Source organism: Gigantopelta aegis, chromosome 6 (assembly GCF_016097555.1).
Source record: "Gigantopelta aegis isolate Gae_Host chromosome 6, Gae_host_genome, whole genome shotgun sequence".
NCBI lineage: Eukaryota > Metazoa > Mollusca > Gastropoda > Neomphalida > Peltospiridae > Gigantopelta > Gigantopelta aegis.
This window is the reverse complement of record NC_054704.1, coordinates 46,950,202-46,969,448: the sequence shown is the minus strand read 5'-3', so window position 1 is coordinate 46,969,448 and position 19,247 is coordinate 46,950,202. Positions and strand designations below refer to the sequence as shown.

The 19,247-nt window shown below is 34.6% G+C and overlaps 1 protein-coding gene across 1 annotated transcript in view; it reads right to left on the bottom strand.

The window, feature by feature from the left end:
• Positions 1–6,003: 6,003 nt before the first annotated feature.
• Positions 6,004–19,247, bottom strand: part of LOC121374970 (tudor domain-containing 6-like) — a 39,428-nt gene continuing 26,184 nt past the window's right edge. Inside the window, exons 10-13 of the mRNA XM_041502136.1 lie at positions 18,341–18,406; positions 15,669–15,782; positions 12,105–12,751; positions 6,004–11,395 (exon numbers count right to left, since the gene is read on the bottom strand). Of these exons, the coding sequence (XP_041358070.1) occupies positions 11,015–11,395; positions 12,105–12,751; positions 15,669–15,782; positions 18,341–18,406 (1,208 nt within the window). The 3' untranslated portion in view covers positions 6,004–11,014. The remainder of the gene's footprint in view (positions 11,396–12,104; positions 12,752–15,668; positions 15,783–18,340; positions 18,407–19,247) is intronic.

The following is a 19,247-nucleotide window of genomic DNA, read 5'->3' as shown; positions in this document are numbered from 1 at the left end:
ACGTGAACGCTAACAGTCGGATCTATTTAAGATTTAAATAGTACCTGTTGAAAACGACCACCTCTAGCAAGCAGTCCAATATGTCGCATTATTATTCTCATTTGATACTCCGTTATCTGGCTGCTTAACACAAGTTCGTCTCTGTACGTTAAAGGGACAGACCCTAGGTTTTAAACACTAAGGCATATTTTTCACTATTAGAGCCATTTATGATCACTGAAATCAAACATTACTCTTTTGTATTGCTTAGATTATCCATTTCCGTATAACTGAAGTGTTTCTGGTCATCCTGGTGTTTCTAACACCACAAAATGCATTTTTGATATTCTTTAAAAATGCACGTGTCTGATAAGTAACGGTTATGGAGTCGCGTTTTAGTCTATTTTTAAGGGTATTTCAAAGTCACAGACTCTTTGTTTCACTCTATTGTATCCAAAGTGGTTACAGGTTTATAAATTAAACAAACTCTGTGTCCATTTTCACGGGTTGAAACTTGGGTCTAGGTGAAAAATATGCTTTAGTGTTTAAAAACTAGGGTATGCCCCTTTAATGTTGCAACCCAACTTCTCCTTCACAGGCGTAGCCATGCGCCCCAGCCAAACTCCCATCACAATGACACTTCTTTTTTTCTTTCCCCATCATTATTTCTTTTCTTCCTTTTTCATATTCTTTTGTATATAACATATTTCCTTCCTCTGGTTATCTTTGGCAGTTTAAATTAATTTTAAATATATAATTATGTAATATAGTTGTCATGTATATTGTATGTACACGCACGGTGCATGTATATAGAAAGAAAGGAATGTTTTATTTAACAACGCACTCAACACATTTTATTTACGGTTATATGGTGTTGGACATATGGTTAAGGACCACACAGATATTGAGAGAGGAAACCCGCTGTCGCCATTTCATGGGCTACTCTTTTCGATCAGCAGCAAGGGATCTTTTATATGCATCATCCCATAAACAGGATAGTACATACCACGGCCTTTGTTACACCAGTTGTGGAGTACTGGCTGGAACGAGAAATAGACCAATGTACCCACCGACGGGAATCGATTCTAGATCGATTGCGCATAAGGCGAACGCTGTACCACTCAAAAAATACATGTAAACTGCCCGAGGAAAATCACAAGTTAATGATAATGCAATATTCATGAATTATAAACTTATTTATAAACATCACATCGTATAATTTTATTCAACCACATGAATGTGACCAGGGTGCAAGCTCAGGGTTATTTAATGCGATTAACATTCAAGTTTCTAAGATAACCTTTAACCCTGGAACCCCTTAATGGATGCCTTCAAATGGGTGTTTAGCAAGTGGTAGTAGTCCTCTACCCAGTACCCCTCAAAGTGTGACCCCAGAGCAAGGTCAAGGTAACCAAGACATTTAATGGCTTTCATATTCAGTATAAATGTTCATCAGATTAGGTCGCTTAACATGAGTATGATAAAAGTTTAAATTGTTTTAACGACACCACTAGAATCTGGAATCTTTTAAATGCACTTTCCCACGGCTTTTGATATACCAGTCATGGTGCACTGGCTAGAACGAAAAATAGCCCAATGGGCCTACCGACAAGGATCGATCCTAGACCGACCACGCATTAAGTAGGTGCTTTATGAACGGGCCATGTCCCACCCTCACCACGACTATTAATGCAGGGACGTACCTAGTTGGGAGAGGATTTTAAAATACCCTTTAAGTTTAACTAAAAGTTCCATTTCTGTCTAGCTGGTAAACACCCCAAAATTGCTGTACTCAGATTATTTATTTATTGTCTATTTCGGCTAAAATGTGACACTTTGTAATATATATTATAAATAGTAGGATGTATGAAGGAACTGTATCAAAACAATTTTATGTATTAATCTCCACAGGGAGTGGGGTAGGGGATTCACTAATATTTTCACCATCTCATACATGTGCATTTAACAATGAATGAATTAAAAATAAAGGTATATAATTATGTTAGTGTACATGTAAGATGATTGATGCTTGCCATCATGGCTTTGCCTGCTAGTTTATTACAAACACTTATAAAAATGTGAACAACTTTTTATTTGCTCAAAACTGCAAAATGACATTTTAACAATGAACGAAACGAACCAAAAGCTGAAGATTTAACCATGTATAAACAACTACTTCCTTTAATCAGTTAAGAAAAAAAAGATCCTAAAACAAAACTGGTATGGATTTGGTTTTACACAAAATCTGTTTTTATTAGCAACTTTTGACAATAAAATTACCAGTCTTTTACCAAAATATCGGTGAGGGAGGATACCAAAGATAGACAATATGAAAGATAAATTTAACTACTGCTTGAAACTTTGAGTTAAGTAGTGTAACAGTATTACACATTGAATTAAATTTTTAATAAGTAATGTAACAGTTTACAAATTACACCTTGAAAAATTATACAACCAACCTTTTGATCATAAATATTCACTATAGAATCTGACCCAATATTTTAAATCTCTTCAGCATTTTCTATACTGATGGAAAGAAATTAGCATGGTAATGTCTGTATTTCATACTACAATGTAAGTTGTAAAGTGGGATTAAACATCAGTAGTGTCAAATTAACTGTCAGAAAGAAAGAAAGAAATGTTTTATTTAACGACGCACTCAACACATTTTATTTACGGTTATATGGCGTCAGACATATGGCTAAGGACCACACAAATTTTGAGAGGAAACCTGCTGTCGCCACTACATGGGCTACTCTTTCCGATTAGCAGCAAGGGATCTTTTATTTGCGCTTCCCACTGGCAGGATAGCACAAACCATGGCCTTTGTTGAACCAGTTATGGATCACTGGTCAGGTGCAAGTGGTTTACACCTACCCATTGAGCCTTGCGGAGCACTCACTCAGGGTTTGGAGTCAGTATCTGGATTAAAAATCCCATGCCTCGACTGGGATCCGAACCCAGTACCTACCAGCCTGTAGACCGATGGCCTAACCACGATGCCACCGAGGCCGAAGTTAACTGTCAGTAACAGTCAGCTTCTGACACTATGAATTTTGTTAAGACGGTAACAATATCTGTTGTCGGTCCCACACAGTGATATTACCCACAGCTTTAAATACATGTATATTATGAGTGGATGTCTAGCACATTATTACAGACAATATACTATACCACAATAACAGTTCTCTGAGCTGTCTATCAAAAGTGGATAATAGTGTTTCCCCCCCAAGAATTTTTCATTAATTGGTAGCAATGGTTGCATGTCTTGATACCTTTTACAATTCTGATGAATTTATGGAGGGTTTTGGTTGGAGTCAATATTTACTGTCATTACTTATGTCATTCTCTTATTTCTTTCCATCAGTATATTAACTGTATAAACATCTGCTGGATTGGCAATGAAAGAACATTTTAATACAATTTCAAAGCAAAACTGATGGCAGATACTGCTGCAGTACTTTCTTAATTCACTTGAAACATTCACACAGCTGCTGCAAGCAATACTGGCATCTTTTTTTATTTTAAATAGTCACAAACTATTTTGGCCATCTGATAAAATACAAAATATTCATGGACAGATTTTCAAAAAGTTGTTTCTTAATTTTGTGATTTTCACAACTACATATACTCTTCACTTTTTATCAGTTATTTTTTAAAGTCGGTTCCTTTAAGTGGTGTACATTATTGTTGCATTTAGAATTTTGTTATGCAACTCTTGATGGTCCAACATTGTTGCAAATGACTGTTGTAACTATATTCCCATGTATTTCCATGTCAGGATGCTGCAAATACGTTATAAGCCACATTATCAATGATATACACTCCACTGCTTTGATTTTCATGTAAACACTACTTTATATAGTCCAACAGTGTAGTAAATGGTAGCTGTAAATGGTATTTCCATGAATCCAGCAATTTGGTAATATTTGTTAAGAACAGTCCAATAGTAGTGATCTTTGTTATTCAATAGCATGGCAATGCTGGTTGTTATTAACATTCCAAGGAATCCAGTATTCACTTGTAAACTTCATATATTCCAGAAGAAATGGACTTACAAGTAGCTGTATGTATTTTCAATGTTCCCAAATGAATCCATCTTCAACAATTTCTCCACATAAACAAAACATCATGTTTAGTTTTCACATGGTACAGTAGAAAATCCAGCTATTCGTAAGTAGTCAACTTCAATTTCTCCCAAAGTTATTAAGCTTTTCTTCTTTTTTTACTCCCACTTTTCTTTTGTTATGTTGCATCTCTTTCCTTTCATTTCAGTTTCTTTTTGTGTGGTCAAGGTCAATCTAATTAAAATTAGCTCCACTATTACATGTGGATCTAAACACCAGCCAGTTGGAGCTCATGTCCACCAATCAAAACCTTACTTGCAGAATCCTGCCAGTTATTTAAAACTAACAACACTGCGTAGTCCCCAATGTCCAGGTAACATTTCGTCTGTAAATAATAATTTAAATATTGACCAATCACACTTCGCCTTTTATAACGTTATTTGGGAGCATACAAATTCTAAAAATATCGGGCGAGTCTATTTTAGTGGCCGCAGTACAGCGAACCATACCAATACGTACGGGGTGGGTTATCAGTCTTCAATTTTACATTAAAAATTATTTATTTATTTATAAAAAAAAAAAAAAAAAAATCAGTCTTCAGTTTTACATTACAAATTATTTATTTTATAAAATAAAACATGTTTTAAGGCATTCGTAATTCACAAGAAACATGTCGTATACCCTCAGGATAATTCGGAATGTTTTCAAATTATTTTTAAATCACTGGCAGGATTCTGCAAGTAAGGTTTTGATTGGTGGACATGAGCTCAAAGTGGCTGGTGTTAGATCCACAGGTAATAGTGGAGATAATTTTAATTAGATTGGGTCAAGGTTTACACTGTAGTTTCAGTTGAAATATTTTTCCCCATTATATTTTTAATTGTTACTGACTTTCAGAATGACAAATTCATTTATCTCCCATTTCTGTGCTTGAGGTATAACCACCATCATGTAACTAAAAAAAAAAATTTCATTCAAATACACACTTACTGTTTAATACCATTCAAACACATTTAACTCTTATATACGACAAACATTCAAAAACACATTCACTATTTAATCGCCATTCATACACATTTACTTATGATATAGAATTATCATTCAAATATACATTTACTATTCCATCATCATTCACACACTTAACTATATAAAACCACCATTCAACTATATTCCTTATGTAACTAAATATAAATACCATTCATAAACCTTTAACTATACAGAACCATTCAAATGCACATTCACCATTTAACCAGATATGACCACAATTCATAGAGACATAACAATACAGAATTACCATTCAAATACACATTCACTATTTAACCAGATATGACCACAATTCATACAGACATAACATTCACAGAATTTCACCATGCTTATATCCAATTAAGGTTCACACGCTGTCCTGGGCACACACCTCAGCTATCTGGGCTGTCTGTCCAGGACAGTAGGTTAATTGTTAGTTGGTTAGTAGTTAGTGAGAGAGAAGAGGGTGTAGTGGCCTTACACCTACCCATTGAGCCCTTAAGAACTCGCTCTGGGTTGGAGCCGGTACCGGGCTGCGAACCTGTACCTACCAGCCTGTTGTCCGATGGCTTAACCACACACTCACTATTTAACGAGCTCAGTCAAATACACATTCATTATTTAACTACCAGGCAAACACAGAGTCAACATTTCACTAGATGTAACCATTTCAGTCAGACATTCATCATTTACTTGCAACATACAACCCCATTCAGTCCAAAACAAACCTTTCAATTGATACTGTCACCAATTTAGCATCATTCAGAATGTCATTAATAAAACAATATCTATTTAATGTACATAAGCTCTAATACTATTTTCACAACCACACATTTTCAGCACAAATACACAGAATACCATACAAAAAAAATCTCCATCAGATATGTTTAAATAAATGAATTAAGACCACTACAGATGAAAGATAAAATTTCAATAGTATTAAATGCATTTTTATCACAGATTCTGATGAATATTGCACATTATGACTAGTACATTGAAAACGGTCGCAGTCTTAGTTAAGTCTTAAAACTCCAAAACCGTTTTCGCAATCAAGTGCACAAAGCACAGCTCCAACCTCCATTAGTTCTATCCGGCAGATCATTCACAAATTCAGTTCCGAAGTCTTTATATATCTTGAACACCAAATTTTTTGTCCTTCGGCCTTGTGAAATCCCACAGATGTAATCTCTTCATTGGTTGATATTCACAAATTCTGTTCCACAATCAAGCCACCACAATTTGAAATCAAGAGGTAGTAATATGACATCAGTAAGTCATAGAGGTAAGAATGAGTTGGTCAGTTCATTAAAACTTTCTGGCACAATGTACAAATCTTTATCTCCCAAAATTCCTACTTGGAAATAAAAGTTCTAAGAATTGGGGAAGAGGGGCATTTCTTTTTATATTTGAAGGTTGCTGGGTTTTTCTTGTGGTGGGGTTTTTGTTTTGGGGCGGGATTATTAATATTATTTAGTTTTTTTTCTTTCTTCTTTTTTTGTTTTTCTTTTGGTTGGGTTTTTTGGTGGGTGTGTGGGGTTGGGGGGGGGGGGGGGGTTTCTAATCACTTCATACTTCTTGATCAATGACTGGAATCAAATTTTCAAATCTTTGAAACAAAGGATTAAGAGAAGCAAAGAAGAACCTAAATCCAGAAATCATTACCTGTAAGGTAGATGACATTTGGTTAGACGTCATACATGCACAAGCTGGATTTCATGAAATTACTCTTTCCACATTGAAAAATTATTGCATTGTATATACAGTTCACCGTGAGTCCAAAACAAATAACAAATCTGCTGCAACTTCACAATGGAATCTCTGGCCCACAATTTCAGGAAATACAATAAACTGCTACCACACAACACTGATTTCTCTCAATCCCTGATATTATAATCTTTCTCATAGTATTATGTCCTGTCACAACGTATTGCATACATGGGTTGACATCTGCATATGATAATTGTTTTAATGTCTCGCTGTACAAATACTCAAAGGAACTCGAAGAGTGCATAGTAATTGTGGTGTTAATCCTCAACACGTTTAACACTTATAAACTACATATACACGTGTGGTTTCTGTCACATTCCCTCGATAATTGTGGTGCTCTAGTTTGCAGTTTAAAACAACGTGGAACAGCAACATGAAACTACATCAACTAATGCTAATGTCAGACTGTCAACTGTCATGACAAAGTTGGCCAACTGGACTGTTGTGTTATAATTTTCCCCAACTCCCGACTTAGAGGGGTGCATTCAGATTAACTAATGGGTTATACGACAAAAACAAAGTTGTAAGAGAGCACAGAAAAGAAACTGGATAGTCGTAAAAGTCGCGAGAGCAGAAAGTTGGCAAACTTTGTACTGGCAATTGGTAGTCTAAGACTAGCATAAGACCAAAACTTAAAATTGCTTAGAGACCAACAATGAGGGATAAAACTGTCATTTGCAAAATTGCTAAATATATCAAACAGATCACACAAGAGTAGTATTTTCGTGATCAGAGTTTTGTTGTACTGAGCTTGGCTTCTTAATATTAACTGTTTTCCCCCAGCTTAAACCCTCAGTGAAAAATATAAAATAATTTGAGTGAAAGGTATAAACGACTGAATAAACATACATGAAGTCTCTGTTGTAATGATAACAAATGAAATTGAACAATGTATATTCAAGGAACCATTTCTGTGCAAGTATTGCACTAGATATATGTTAACAATGAAAGAAAAATCAAATCGCTTAAAAAATAATAATGTCTGGTCATTCACAAACAGTACAAGATGATTTGCAAAATTATGCTGTCAAATTCCAACCCTTTACAAACTTTGCAGTTGGTCCGAGACCTTTTTTTTGTGTGCACAGGAAAACATTTCTGCAATTTTGTACGACAGACATATAACAAAGGTTATTTCTAGTAGTGTCGATCAACATCTTTTCCTAGCAATGAAAAGATCAGTCATATTTTCATGCTTTTCAGTGTAGGCCCACTTTCCATGTATGTGCGATCACATCAATACAGTACAAATACCCAGCATCTTGTTAATGTACAGGTTTTCTTCTTGTACAAATATATTCAACATTTAGAGCACCTTTACTCTGTAAAAAAAAAGTTTTTTTTAATTTGTTGAATTACTTATTTGTCAAGTTGCAATTTCACGTTAAAATACAGTTTTGAAAATATTTTAAGCAATTAACATCAACAACTATAGTGAAATTGTTACATATCTATGTTGTAGCAGAATTAGAACTATATTTTTGCACAGATAGTTAAATGAAACTGTGTGTGAAATGTTTCTGATTAAACAAAACTTAGTTTACCTATGTTTTATTAGTTAGAATTGCCTTATTTATACCTCAAAACGGTGATTGATTATGTTATTGTTTGGTGTCACAACTACATGTTGCCCAGCACCTAATCATGTAGACATTTCAATCTAAATCGGACTGAATTTGTTCTATTAATTTCTTTTTGAAAATGATTCTGAAGAGAGGAAAACAATGCCCAACAGGGCACAAACGTTTTCTGCCAAATTTCAGACACCCAGAATCAATGTCGGTTTCTGTGCAGTATTACATCACATATTGCATTCAGCATACAATGTGATTTCTTGTACAAATAATGAACTACTTCATGTATTATAAAATACATTTGCTTGAACACTGGCAAAACATACAATGATAACATCAAGTTATGGTGTTAATTTGATGAAAATGCACGAAGGGAAGGGCACATATCCACATGTACATGGAAAGTGGGCTGTATATGTACTGTTTTTAAGATGGATTTTTGAAAAAAGAATTATATATGCATATTTTGATGACTCAATATTTTAGGCACCTTAAATCTGCAAACTGTTTTCTAACGCAAAATACAAACACCAGTTTTAATAAATAGGAGTGTTTTCGCATAAATTGTCAGCTGCCTTGGTTTAATCTTGTCACAATTTTGATACACTGAACAAATGGATTGGAGTATTAACAGTGATAAAGGTTGATAATTATACAAGTAATAAAATACTTGTGACTGCAGCAAAACAAAACAAACAAAAAAATTCATAACTTCTCCTCTGAACAATATATTTCTCCACAATAACTTCAAAGGTTTGGGTTTTATAAAATTATTAAAGTGTTTGAGAATTGTTACAGTGAGTACCGATAACAATCATTTGGCCTGAAAATATGACTGTAATTTTCTGCTCCATTCTTCCAAAATAAGAAAATCTAACTGGTAAAAGCAAGAATACCTTTTGTCTTATACATATGACATAATTAAATGAATTTACTACTATTAGCAGTATAACAAATTAGCCTTTTCAGCACCAAGTTATTTTTTTATCAATATTTATTATTAGATCACTTTTTAACAACAATGTATGGATTAATATATGGGTGAATACACACAATGAACACAAAATTAGCTTATAAAATAAAAGCAATGATCAGGAAATCTAAAAAATTAAAGCACATAATACAGTGGACATAATACAAATGAAATGAATTGACCATTAATACAGATGAGTCTAATGACCATTAGAATTTCTTCCAAGGTGGGAAAAAAAAAATCAGTACTGCATTCAACAGATTTTTTCTTTGAAAAAGGGAGAATAGAACATCTTAATAACATTGGTTTTAAATAGGATTTTTAAAATTAATGTATCCACTGTATATTGAAGACAAAAAAAGTTTTAAAATTCAAAGATCTTTTTCTCCATTTAAGAGCACAAAATAGGATGTCATCCACTGAATATTAGATCTATACCAGTTTAATATTAGATCTATCAAACAAAACACGTATCTGAAAAATATTCAAAATCTACAAGGTGACAAGACTAACATTAAAATGCTACAATACTAGGCTACAAAAAGTAACATCAAACCAATGCCCAACGTAATCATACAAAAATAGCTATAGTAGGTTAAAGGTAACAGTAAAAGATAATATTATGAACAAGACATCAATAAGAAAATATATATTTCTGCAAAATTTCAAGACATCTGTAAGCTCAGCACTATAAACTACACCTATATTTTGGCAATGGCATGTAGATTTCAGATACAAACTTACTTTCATACTAACTAGTCTACATACGATTTTATGTTTTCATACTTTTAAAAAAAAGGAAAACATTTTAAGTACTTCTGTCAAAGATAATATGGTAATACTTTCTCAACAATTCACTAAAATTCTGTTTCCATTCAAAATCTGTCACACTGTATGGTGCTTGACGTATAGCCACCAAACGGAAGAGATTCACTGAACAGTGGCAACTTGATTTACCTGAAACCACTGGCATAGTGAAAGACAATTATACAAAAGTCTAGTAAAAATAAAAATAAACTAGGATCAAGCTTCCTTTTGCTTACTGATTGCAAATGAAAATTAAAGAGTCTATTTCAATTGAATATTTGTTTTTATTATCAACCAATAAAGTTTAAACTCTGGTCTTATAAATCTGAAAGAAATATAACCAATAGATTTCTCAAAATACAAATGACTAGTCCAAAGCAAATCAGTGAATTTTGGTAAAAAGAGAACAAATAAAATATATTTTATTTCTGATTATTTCTTTTTATTTATCAAAGGTATGTAGTAGGTATTTCTTTCACTTCCATATATACCAAACAATGTGTTTTACCCCCCCCCCCCCCCCAACCCCCAAAAAATATATATACACAGGACACCATAATATACATACAACGAAAAACATATATAGGCAATACACTGGTTAAAAGATTAAAATGGTAACTAACTGGCAAGTGTGCAGAATTCAGAACCTCTCCCAAGACAATCTAAATATGTACACACAAAACAGTGCTTTCAACAGAATAGCATATGAAAACAGTGCTTTAAACAGCACAGCACATGAAAACAGTGCATTCGACAGCACAGCACATGAAAACAGTTACAAGTATGTATAACAATAATTCTGAAAAAAAGTTTGGAATCTTCACTCAAGTGCTGACGTCGCCATCTTTGCAGCTCTTTTTGTCTGGAGATGACAGATCCTCTCTGGCTTCACAGAAATCCTCCGACGCTGGGCTGGAACTGCAAGGTTCGTTGGTGTCGGATTTAATCGCATCAGATTTGGAATGATCTTTGTCCTCAGAATTCAAGTCGGTATCGTCACTGGTGTTTAACATCGTGTCGCTGGCTCCCTCTACCAGGTCGGAGACTAGCCGAGCGCAAGCTGTCCGAGAATCGGACATGGTTACGCCCACCCCACCAGCAGCAGAATTCACGATATCTAGCTCAGACTCTTTCACAGATGCCTGTTTGGGTTCACTTGGCATGCCATCACGGTCTTCAGTGCTTTCAACAAATTCTGTACAACTCTGTGGGGGGAAAAAACACAAAAACACAAAAACAATTAGACAAAATTACACTGAGAATTGTTTTTTAATCGGACATAATTAAACTATGAACTGTATACTGCAAAAATTCCCAACAACCATACTAAAAGTGGAGGGGGGGGGGGGGAGAGAGAGAGAGAGAGAGAGAGAGAGAGAGAGAGAGAGAGAGAGAGAGAGAGAGAGAGAGAGAGAGAGAGAGAGAGAGAGAGAGAGAGATCACAAAAATACACCCACCCAACCAGCACAAACCTCCACAATGTGTACATTGTTTTAACTGTACATCCTCAACCTAGTGCTGTGGGTCCACTGCACACCACTATTAGTTTGACATCATAAAAAAGGTCAGTCCATGATGTCATTGCACCACAGATATGAAAAGGTTAATGAGATCCCTCATGATATCAAACAAATAAAACATTAGGTGAAGTTTAACACCTTGTCCGGTAAATAATATTATTGTTAGTATACATTTATTTGTAATATTATTAACAGAAAATAAAATAATAGCTGAAGCTTTTGTTAAGAAATTCAACCGTTGAAGTTTCATTTCTAGTACATTTCACCCAATGTTTTGCTAGAAATAACCATATCGAAGGCATTTATTTATGTATTTATTTTGTGATCATCTTACGATCAACAGGTCTTCTGCATCAAACTTTGATAATTCCAACCCACATCATTAAAAACTAACCTTTACATCATTGTCCTCGTCCTCGGAGGTCTCTTTACCATTCTCTTTTAGCACTTCATCTCGTTCCGGTTCATCAAACGGGCCATCTTGTATGTAGCCATCACTTCCAGCTTCTGCCGCGCGCTCGTCAGGTTTCTCTTTTTGCTGCTCAGTCTCCAGACTGTCCTCTGCATCATCGCTCCCATCAGTGTCATCGGACACCTCGCCAGAAACACGGTCGGATCTGCCCACTGCATCACCTTCTCCATCTCTGTGCAATGTCTCGCGCCCGTCGCAATCATCTGCATCGCGTGATTCATCATCAGTTTTTGTCTTGGGTTCCGAACCATCCTGAATCTCCTTGGAGGACTGATCACCATCACCAGCACTCTCTTCAATGTCTCCATCACGATCATCATCATCAACCGACTCCAATTTCTTGTCGCTGTCCATATTGTTTGGGTCTATGTTACCATCAGAGTCTTCAAGATCTCTAGTGTTGGCATCTTGTTGTTGGTCTTCTGGCAACACAGTCTGTTTACCATCAGTTCCCGTGTCTGCATTATCATCATCATCATCATCATCATCTTTCTTAGGGTCTCCAGGTAACGGGGTACTCGGTAATGGTGTTACAATTTCAGGCAAAACTAAAAGTGATGTGTCACCAACTACAAGAAAATTACATTTTGCATAATATTGATTATTCAACTGTTTTGACTTGATAACTATGTTATTTGATTAGAAAATAGGTTTGTTTTTAAAATTACCTCAAACTGAACAGCCATGATTCCACAAATGACATTCCTAGCAAGTGAAATAATATGGTCTCTCTTTACAATCAGATATATGCAGGAATGACATGGATTAATATAATTTTGATACATTTTAGCTGAGACAGAATGCTCGGTTTTTTATTTAACTAAAGTTGGTTTGTTTTGTTAAGTGACACCACTAGAACACATTGATTAATTCATCATTGGCTATTGGATGTCAAACATTTGGTAATTTTGACACGTAGTCATCAGAGGAAACCCGCTACGTTTTTATTAATGCAACAAGGGATCTTTTTTATGCACTTTCCCACAGAGAGGAAAGCACATACCATGGCTGTTTGACCAGTTGTGGTGCACTGGTTGGAAGGAGAAAAACTCCAATCAGGTGAATGGATACACCAAGATGGTTCGATCCTGCAGCGCAAGCACCTCAAGCGAGCATTCAACCAACTGAGCTAAATCCCACCCTTTTATTTAACTACTTGTTGTACTTATATCTAAGTTGTTCAAGAATATTTCTAAGGCTGCAACATGGAATAAACTTCCAATAAGTTTGTACTCACACACACACAACCATAAACGTGCCGACTTACTTCATGTGATTTCACATGAGTAGCAATATTCCGAGTACAGTGTGTCCAAGTAGTACTTCCATTTTAAAACTTCAGATTTCTTTTTTCTCAACTAGTTTTATTTATGATAGTGATTATAGGAGTTCAGGAAGTTCTCTTGTTAACTTCACTATCTTGTGAAATATATTTTCTCATACCTAATTCTAGCGTATATATACAGTCAAACTTCGATAACTCCACCTTCAATCTCTTGAAAACTTCGATCTGTCAATCTGAAGCAACAGTCCCGGCTGAGTTGCTATACAAACTAGTAATAACGGCATTGGAAAACTCAAACTTCGAAAACTCGACAAACTCGATCTATCAATCTAATTCGTTGGTCCGGCCATAAAGAATCAGTTGAGTAGGCACCTCTAAAACTCAACGCATGTGGATTGATGAAACTGTCGTTGCCGATAGTATTTGACAGACGAATGTATTGTCAATCAAGTGAAGCACGCCTGTCTTTGGTGGTCTTGGTTGTTGAGGATTACGGTCACAATTACAGAATAATAGATCACCAACTGAACGAAACAAACTGATCCTGTGTTTGGGTGTCGGTGTTCGTCCATGGTGAAGGGCCTCGCTACGTAATGCATAATTACAGACAGTCTGGTTAACTCCCAAGAGCATTTGTAATAATTATTAGTGCTGTTTCTTTTTGCTCTCAAAGGCGTGAATCGTGTAAAACTAGCTTTTCTATTAATGTATCAGTTAATGTTTATCAATTACCAGTCATTTAGTTATGTTAAAAATTGATACATCACAGATCGAGCAATCTGGGGAAGGACCCGGTAACATGGAGATAACCAGATCGGTTTTAATACGATCATCCAAGCAATCTCGAGTAGGACCCAAAAATGGGGGTGGGTGGCCAGATTGGAGAAAGAAACTAGAAGTGTGAAGCGTAAATAATTTTGTGTAAAACAAATGTACTTAGTGTTATTCAGCATTGAGTGTTTTATTTATTAGTTACGTTCCGCCATGTTTTGACATCTGTAAAATATGTCAACGTTCATTGTATCATTTACTTTCTGTTATTTATATATGCAGTTAAATGCCTTCTTTTTTCTTATTTTTTTTCTGTCAAATACATTTAGCCTATATACCCAAGCATATATTTCAAATTCATCTGGGTTATTTTTGGGTTTTTTTTTACTTACTTAATTTTACAAAATACGCAAAATGAATGTACCACAGGCGTCGAAGATGCCAACAGCTAGGGTGGGTGGGATGGGATGGGATCAGGTGGCGTGGGGTGTGGTGACAGTGATAGATTAATTTCAACTGGGGATGTATAGTTTTCAGAGTTCAGAGGTAGGCAGGGAAGTACACGCTTCTTACAATATTAAGCGAAATCAACCAGCTGCAATGCAGTTTCAAATTTGAACTCTTACATATTAATTTCGAAAACTCGAACTCCCCGAAAGTCAAACTATTTCCTCGTCCCCTTTAAGATCGAGTTATTACAGTTTGACTGTATATATATATATATATATATATATATATATATATTATAATATATATATGTATATATGATACGTATTTATATATGTATATATGTATACATATATATATATGTATATGTATATATATTTAACATATAATATCTTACATTTTCAGTGCAATCAAAGTATGTGATATTTTTAAGATCACATACTTTAAGAATTTGATAACTTTGCAAATTAGATGTAAATTAATCGAGGTCACGGCACTAGGTTTATTGACATTTAAGCAAACGTACTCGTGTGACACTCCATAATTGACGTATGCATTCATAAGTCATCGAATAAAAACATTTCAATGGCAATTTGACACTGAAAGCTGTCCAGCGTTTAAAAAACAAAAAATATGTTAAGCCTTAGTTTGTTTTGATGTAAAATGACGTCATTCGAGTTTGACGTCATTTCCATTCAAAAATACACCGCACCACATATTCTTACGTCATTTGAATATCTAGTAATGGCGGACTGGAATTAAAAGTTGTGTGTACAGTTTACAAAAACATGTGTATTAAGCTTGAGATTATATGATAAAGAGATTATTACCCTCGTGTATTTCGGTATCATCAATATCATATATTAGGACTGAAAATAATGTATTATGCTCACCTACAATTTTTATTCCTAATATATGATATTGACAATACCGAAAAACACTCTGGTAATAACCTCTCTGTATATATAGATATATTCTCGTACCTAATTCTAGCGTATTGTCCTTTGTTGTGTCCTCTGTATCATTCAGCAGGATGGAGGAAAAGGAATGACCAGTAGTGTTAAATGTGTGACACATTTCGTCCGCAGTTTCATCCTCTGTAATAGAAACCAAGATAAAGTTTGTTTTATTTAACGACACTACTACAGCACACTGATTAATCAATCACTGGCTAGTGGATGTTAAAGAGAAAACATGCCTCGTTTTTTCCATTAGTATCTAGGGATCTTTTACATGCACTTCCCCATAGAAGCGACAGCACATACCACGACATAAGCCAGTTATGGGTGTGTGCTGGTTGGAATGGGAAAAACCAAATCAGAGAATGAGCTTACCGAGATGGTTTGATCCTATTAAGTATACATCTCAAGTTTAAAAAGTTTAGTTTTGATTTGTTTAACGACACTACTAGAGCACATTGATTTATTGATCATCAGCTATTATACAAGCACCCTATCCATTGAGCTAGATCCCACCCTGCCTAATAACTATTAACAAGGTTAGGCTGTTTAACAATACTGAGCCGACTGTTTAGTAGGAGCATCAAGTAAAGAATCTGTATTGTAATGGCAATACAGTCAAATCCACTTAATTGGATGTCGGATTATTGTATATTTCGGATATTTGAATATGTTTGTCCTGCACGGAACCATTTGCCATTATGACAATACAAAATCCAACGGTTAATTGGATGTGTTTTTTAACGTGTTTTCGGATATTTGAATATAAAATTATCCTTGCCGAATGGCAATTGCACGTAAAACATAGGAAAGTTTGTGTTACTTGATGTGTTTTTGTAAAATTTATGATCGTACGTAATACCATACTATCGTACATGCAGAAATGAATACTTTTAATTTTATTTTATTTCATTGTTAAAAAAAAAGAAAAAGACTTACAACAAACTTGTTTTCTTGTTTCTTAAATTATTTCGGATGACTCGTTATTAATCAATACATTTCCTAATTACATCGTAATTAATCCATGAACTCTGAGATTCATCTCAAATGTGACCCAATGGCCGAGACAATGCAGGACAATCAAGGATCAAAGTCGGTCATTCCCACCTTGTTGGCAGCCACGTGCGTTTCGTAAGCAGGCATCCCTTAATCTCATGTCGGCCACTTTTGAAGCAGTGTATGTTTAATCCATAAATAAACACTTGTCAGATATTTTTCTCTATGAATTGTCGGTGACAGTAACAAACAAAAGCCGTTTCCTACTAGTGTTATTTTTAGCGGGATCTTTTGATCACGTGATTTTTCCTCTGCAGCTCACAATGTGAGGCCCCATTTGGGGTGACCGATTATGGTGTTTACTGTTTAAATTGTTAAATGCCGACAAAAGGTAAGTTGTAGGAGATTTTCTTAGCAAGTTGGATTAATCATCTTTTGGCTATAAATATTGACAAGAACTTTTTTTTTTACACAATGTCAACATGGCAAATAAACGGAAACGAAACGATTTATCTTTGGCTCAGAAATACGACGAGATATGTGCCCAGTATCTCGCCAATGCTAACCCAGAATGAAAAAGACAGAGAACGGGAAAAGCAGCCAATGTGGAGAAGGCCTTATCAGAATGGTTTTCCGTCGCCAGACAAAAAGACATTCCAATATCGGGCCCAATATTAGCGTTTGTGTTTGTGTTTTTCCTTCTGTTACATTGAATAACGGCCTTTTACTTATTTGACTTTGGCCAGTCTAGTTTACCTGTCAAATCGGTTACAAATGCACACAGATAATAGTCAGATAGACGTCCTGGTAAAATACAGAACATGGAAATGACTACTTATTCAAGATTATATTGGGTGGTGGGGGTGGGGTCTTGTTGCACTTGATTTACAAATGTACAAAGAAGTTAATAACGGCCGTTTAATTATCAAGAAGTTAATAACGGCCTTTTAATTATTTGACTGTGGCCAGTCTAATTGAGCTTCCGGTGGTTTTATCTGGGTCATTAGATGTTTAGTCACTTCTACTTCTAGGCGTACAAACGGCATTAACTGTTGCCTCTTGTATTTATCAAGTTTATAGACAAACTTGATAATGACAACAGAGTCACAATATGGAACTTGGAATCGGTATTTTATTAACACAAAATACTTACCGATTTTTGACGAAAATTCCACATGTCATGAGGCCCAAATTGGGAGAATCGTAATTAGGGTTTGCATAAATCAACAAGAGGTCTTAATTGGGTATATCATATGTCGAAACTGTACCTTCGGTTTATTGAATATGCCACTTATTTGAATATATTTTTGTTGCACGAGGCACATCCAAATAAGCGGATTTGACTGTATATACTTGTTCTATTGAATGAGAGAGAAAACAAAACTGCCACCACAAGATTAATCGCATGATCAATTAGCAGCGAAAGCTCTCACATGGCCATTAGAAAGAATAGCACATTTCGCTTTTAATATTCCAATCATAAGAGTACTGGATGGAATGGAAATCATGCATGCTAAATTAATTAGAAGTAACAAATGTTTCAAAGTGTACATAAATAAATAATGATTTTTCTAATAGTGATTGTATAAAAATGTTTGTTTTTTTAAATCATATGCTGGCAATAACCCAACTTCAAGCAGACTAGAGGCATTTGTGTAAATGTTGGTAGATGTCATTTAATGTAAATTTAACATACAAACCTGTATAGCATAAATCACCTCCATAGCTGTTATTTCTGTTGTACGAAACTTCATGGAAGGAAATCTCTGAAAATAATCAATTTTATTAACATAAAGGTTCAGATATTATATTTTAAGACTATATAACTTGCTGTTAACTTTTCTTAGAATCTTCATATAATTATCATCCGTTACCAAGTTCATAATGTAAATTGAATGTAGTTAACATTTTACCAAGTTCATCAAGAAAATCTAATGTAATCATCATCGGTTACTAAGTTCATCAAGCAAATCTAATGTAATCATCATCAGTTATTAAGTTCATTAGTCAAAATCTAATATAATTATCATGTTACCAAGTTCATCAGGAAGGAAGGAAGGAAATGTTTTATTTAACGATGCACTCAACACATTTTATTTACAGTGATACAGGGTCTGATCCAAGCAAAATGTAATGTCACTATTATATTACCTAGTTCATCAAATAATTATCATCTGTTACCAAGTTCATCAAGTAAATCTAATGTAATTACCGTATACATGTTACCAAGTTCATCAAGTAAATCTAATGTATACATGTTACCAAGTTCATCAAGTAAATCTAATGTAATTACCGTATACATGTTACCAAGTTCATCAAGTAAATCTAATGTAATTATCGTATACATGTTACCAAGTTCATCAAGTAAATCTAATGTAATTATCGTATACATGTTTCCAAGTTCATCAAGTAAATCTAATGTAATTATCGTATACATGTTTCCAAGTTCATCAAGTAAATCTAATGTAATTATCGTATACATGTTACCAAGTTCATCAAGTAAATCTAATGTACTTATTGTATACATGTTACCAAGTTCATCAAGTAAATCTAATGTAATTACTGTATACATGTTACCAAGTTCATCAAGTAAATCTAATGTATACA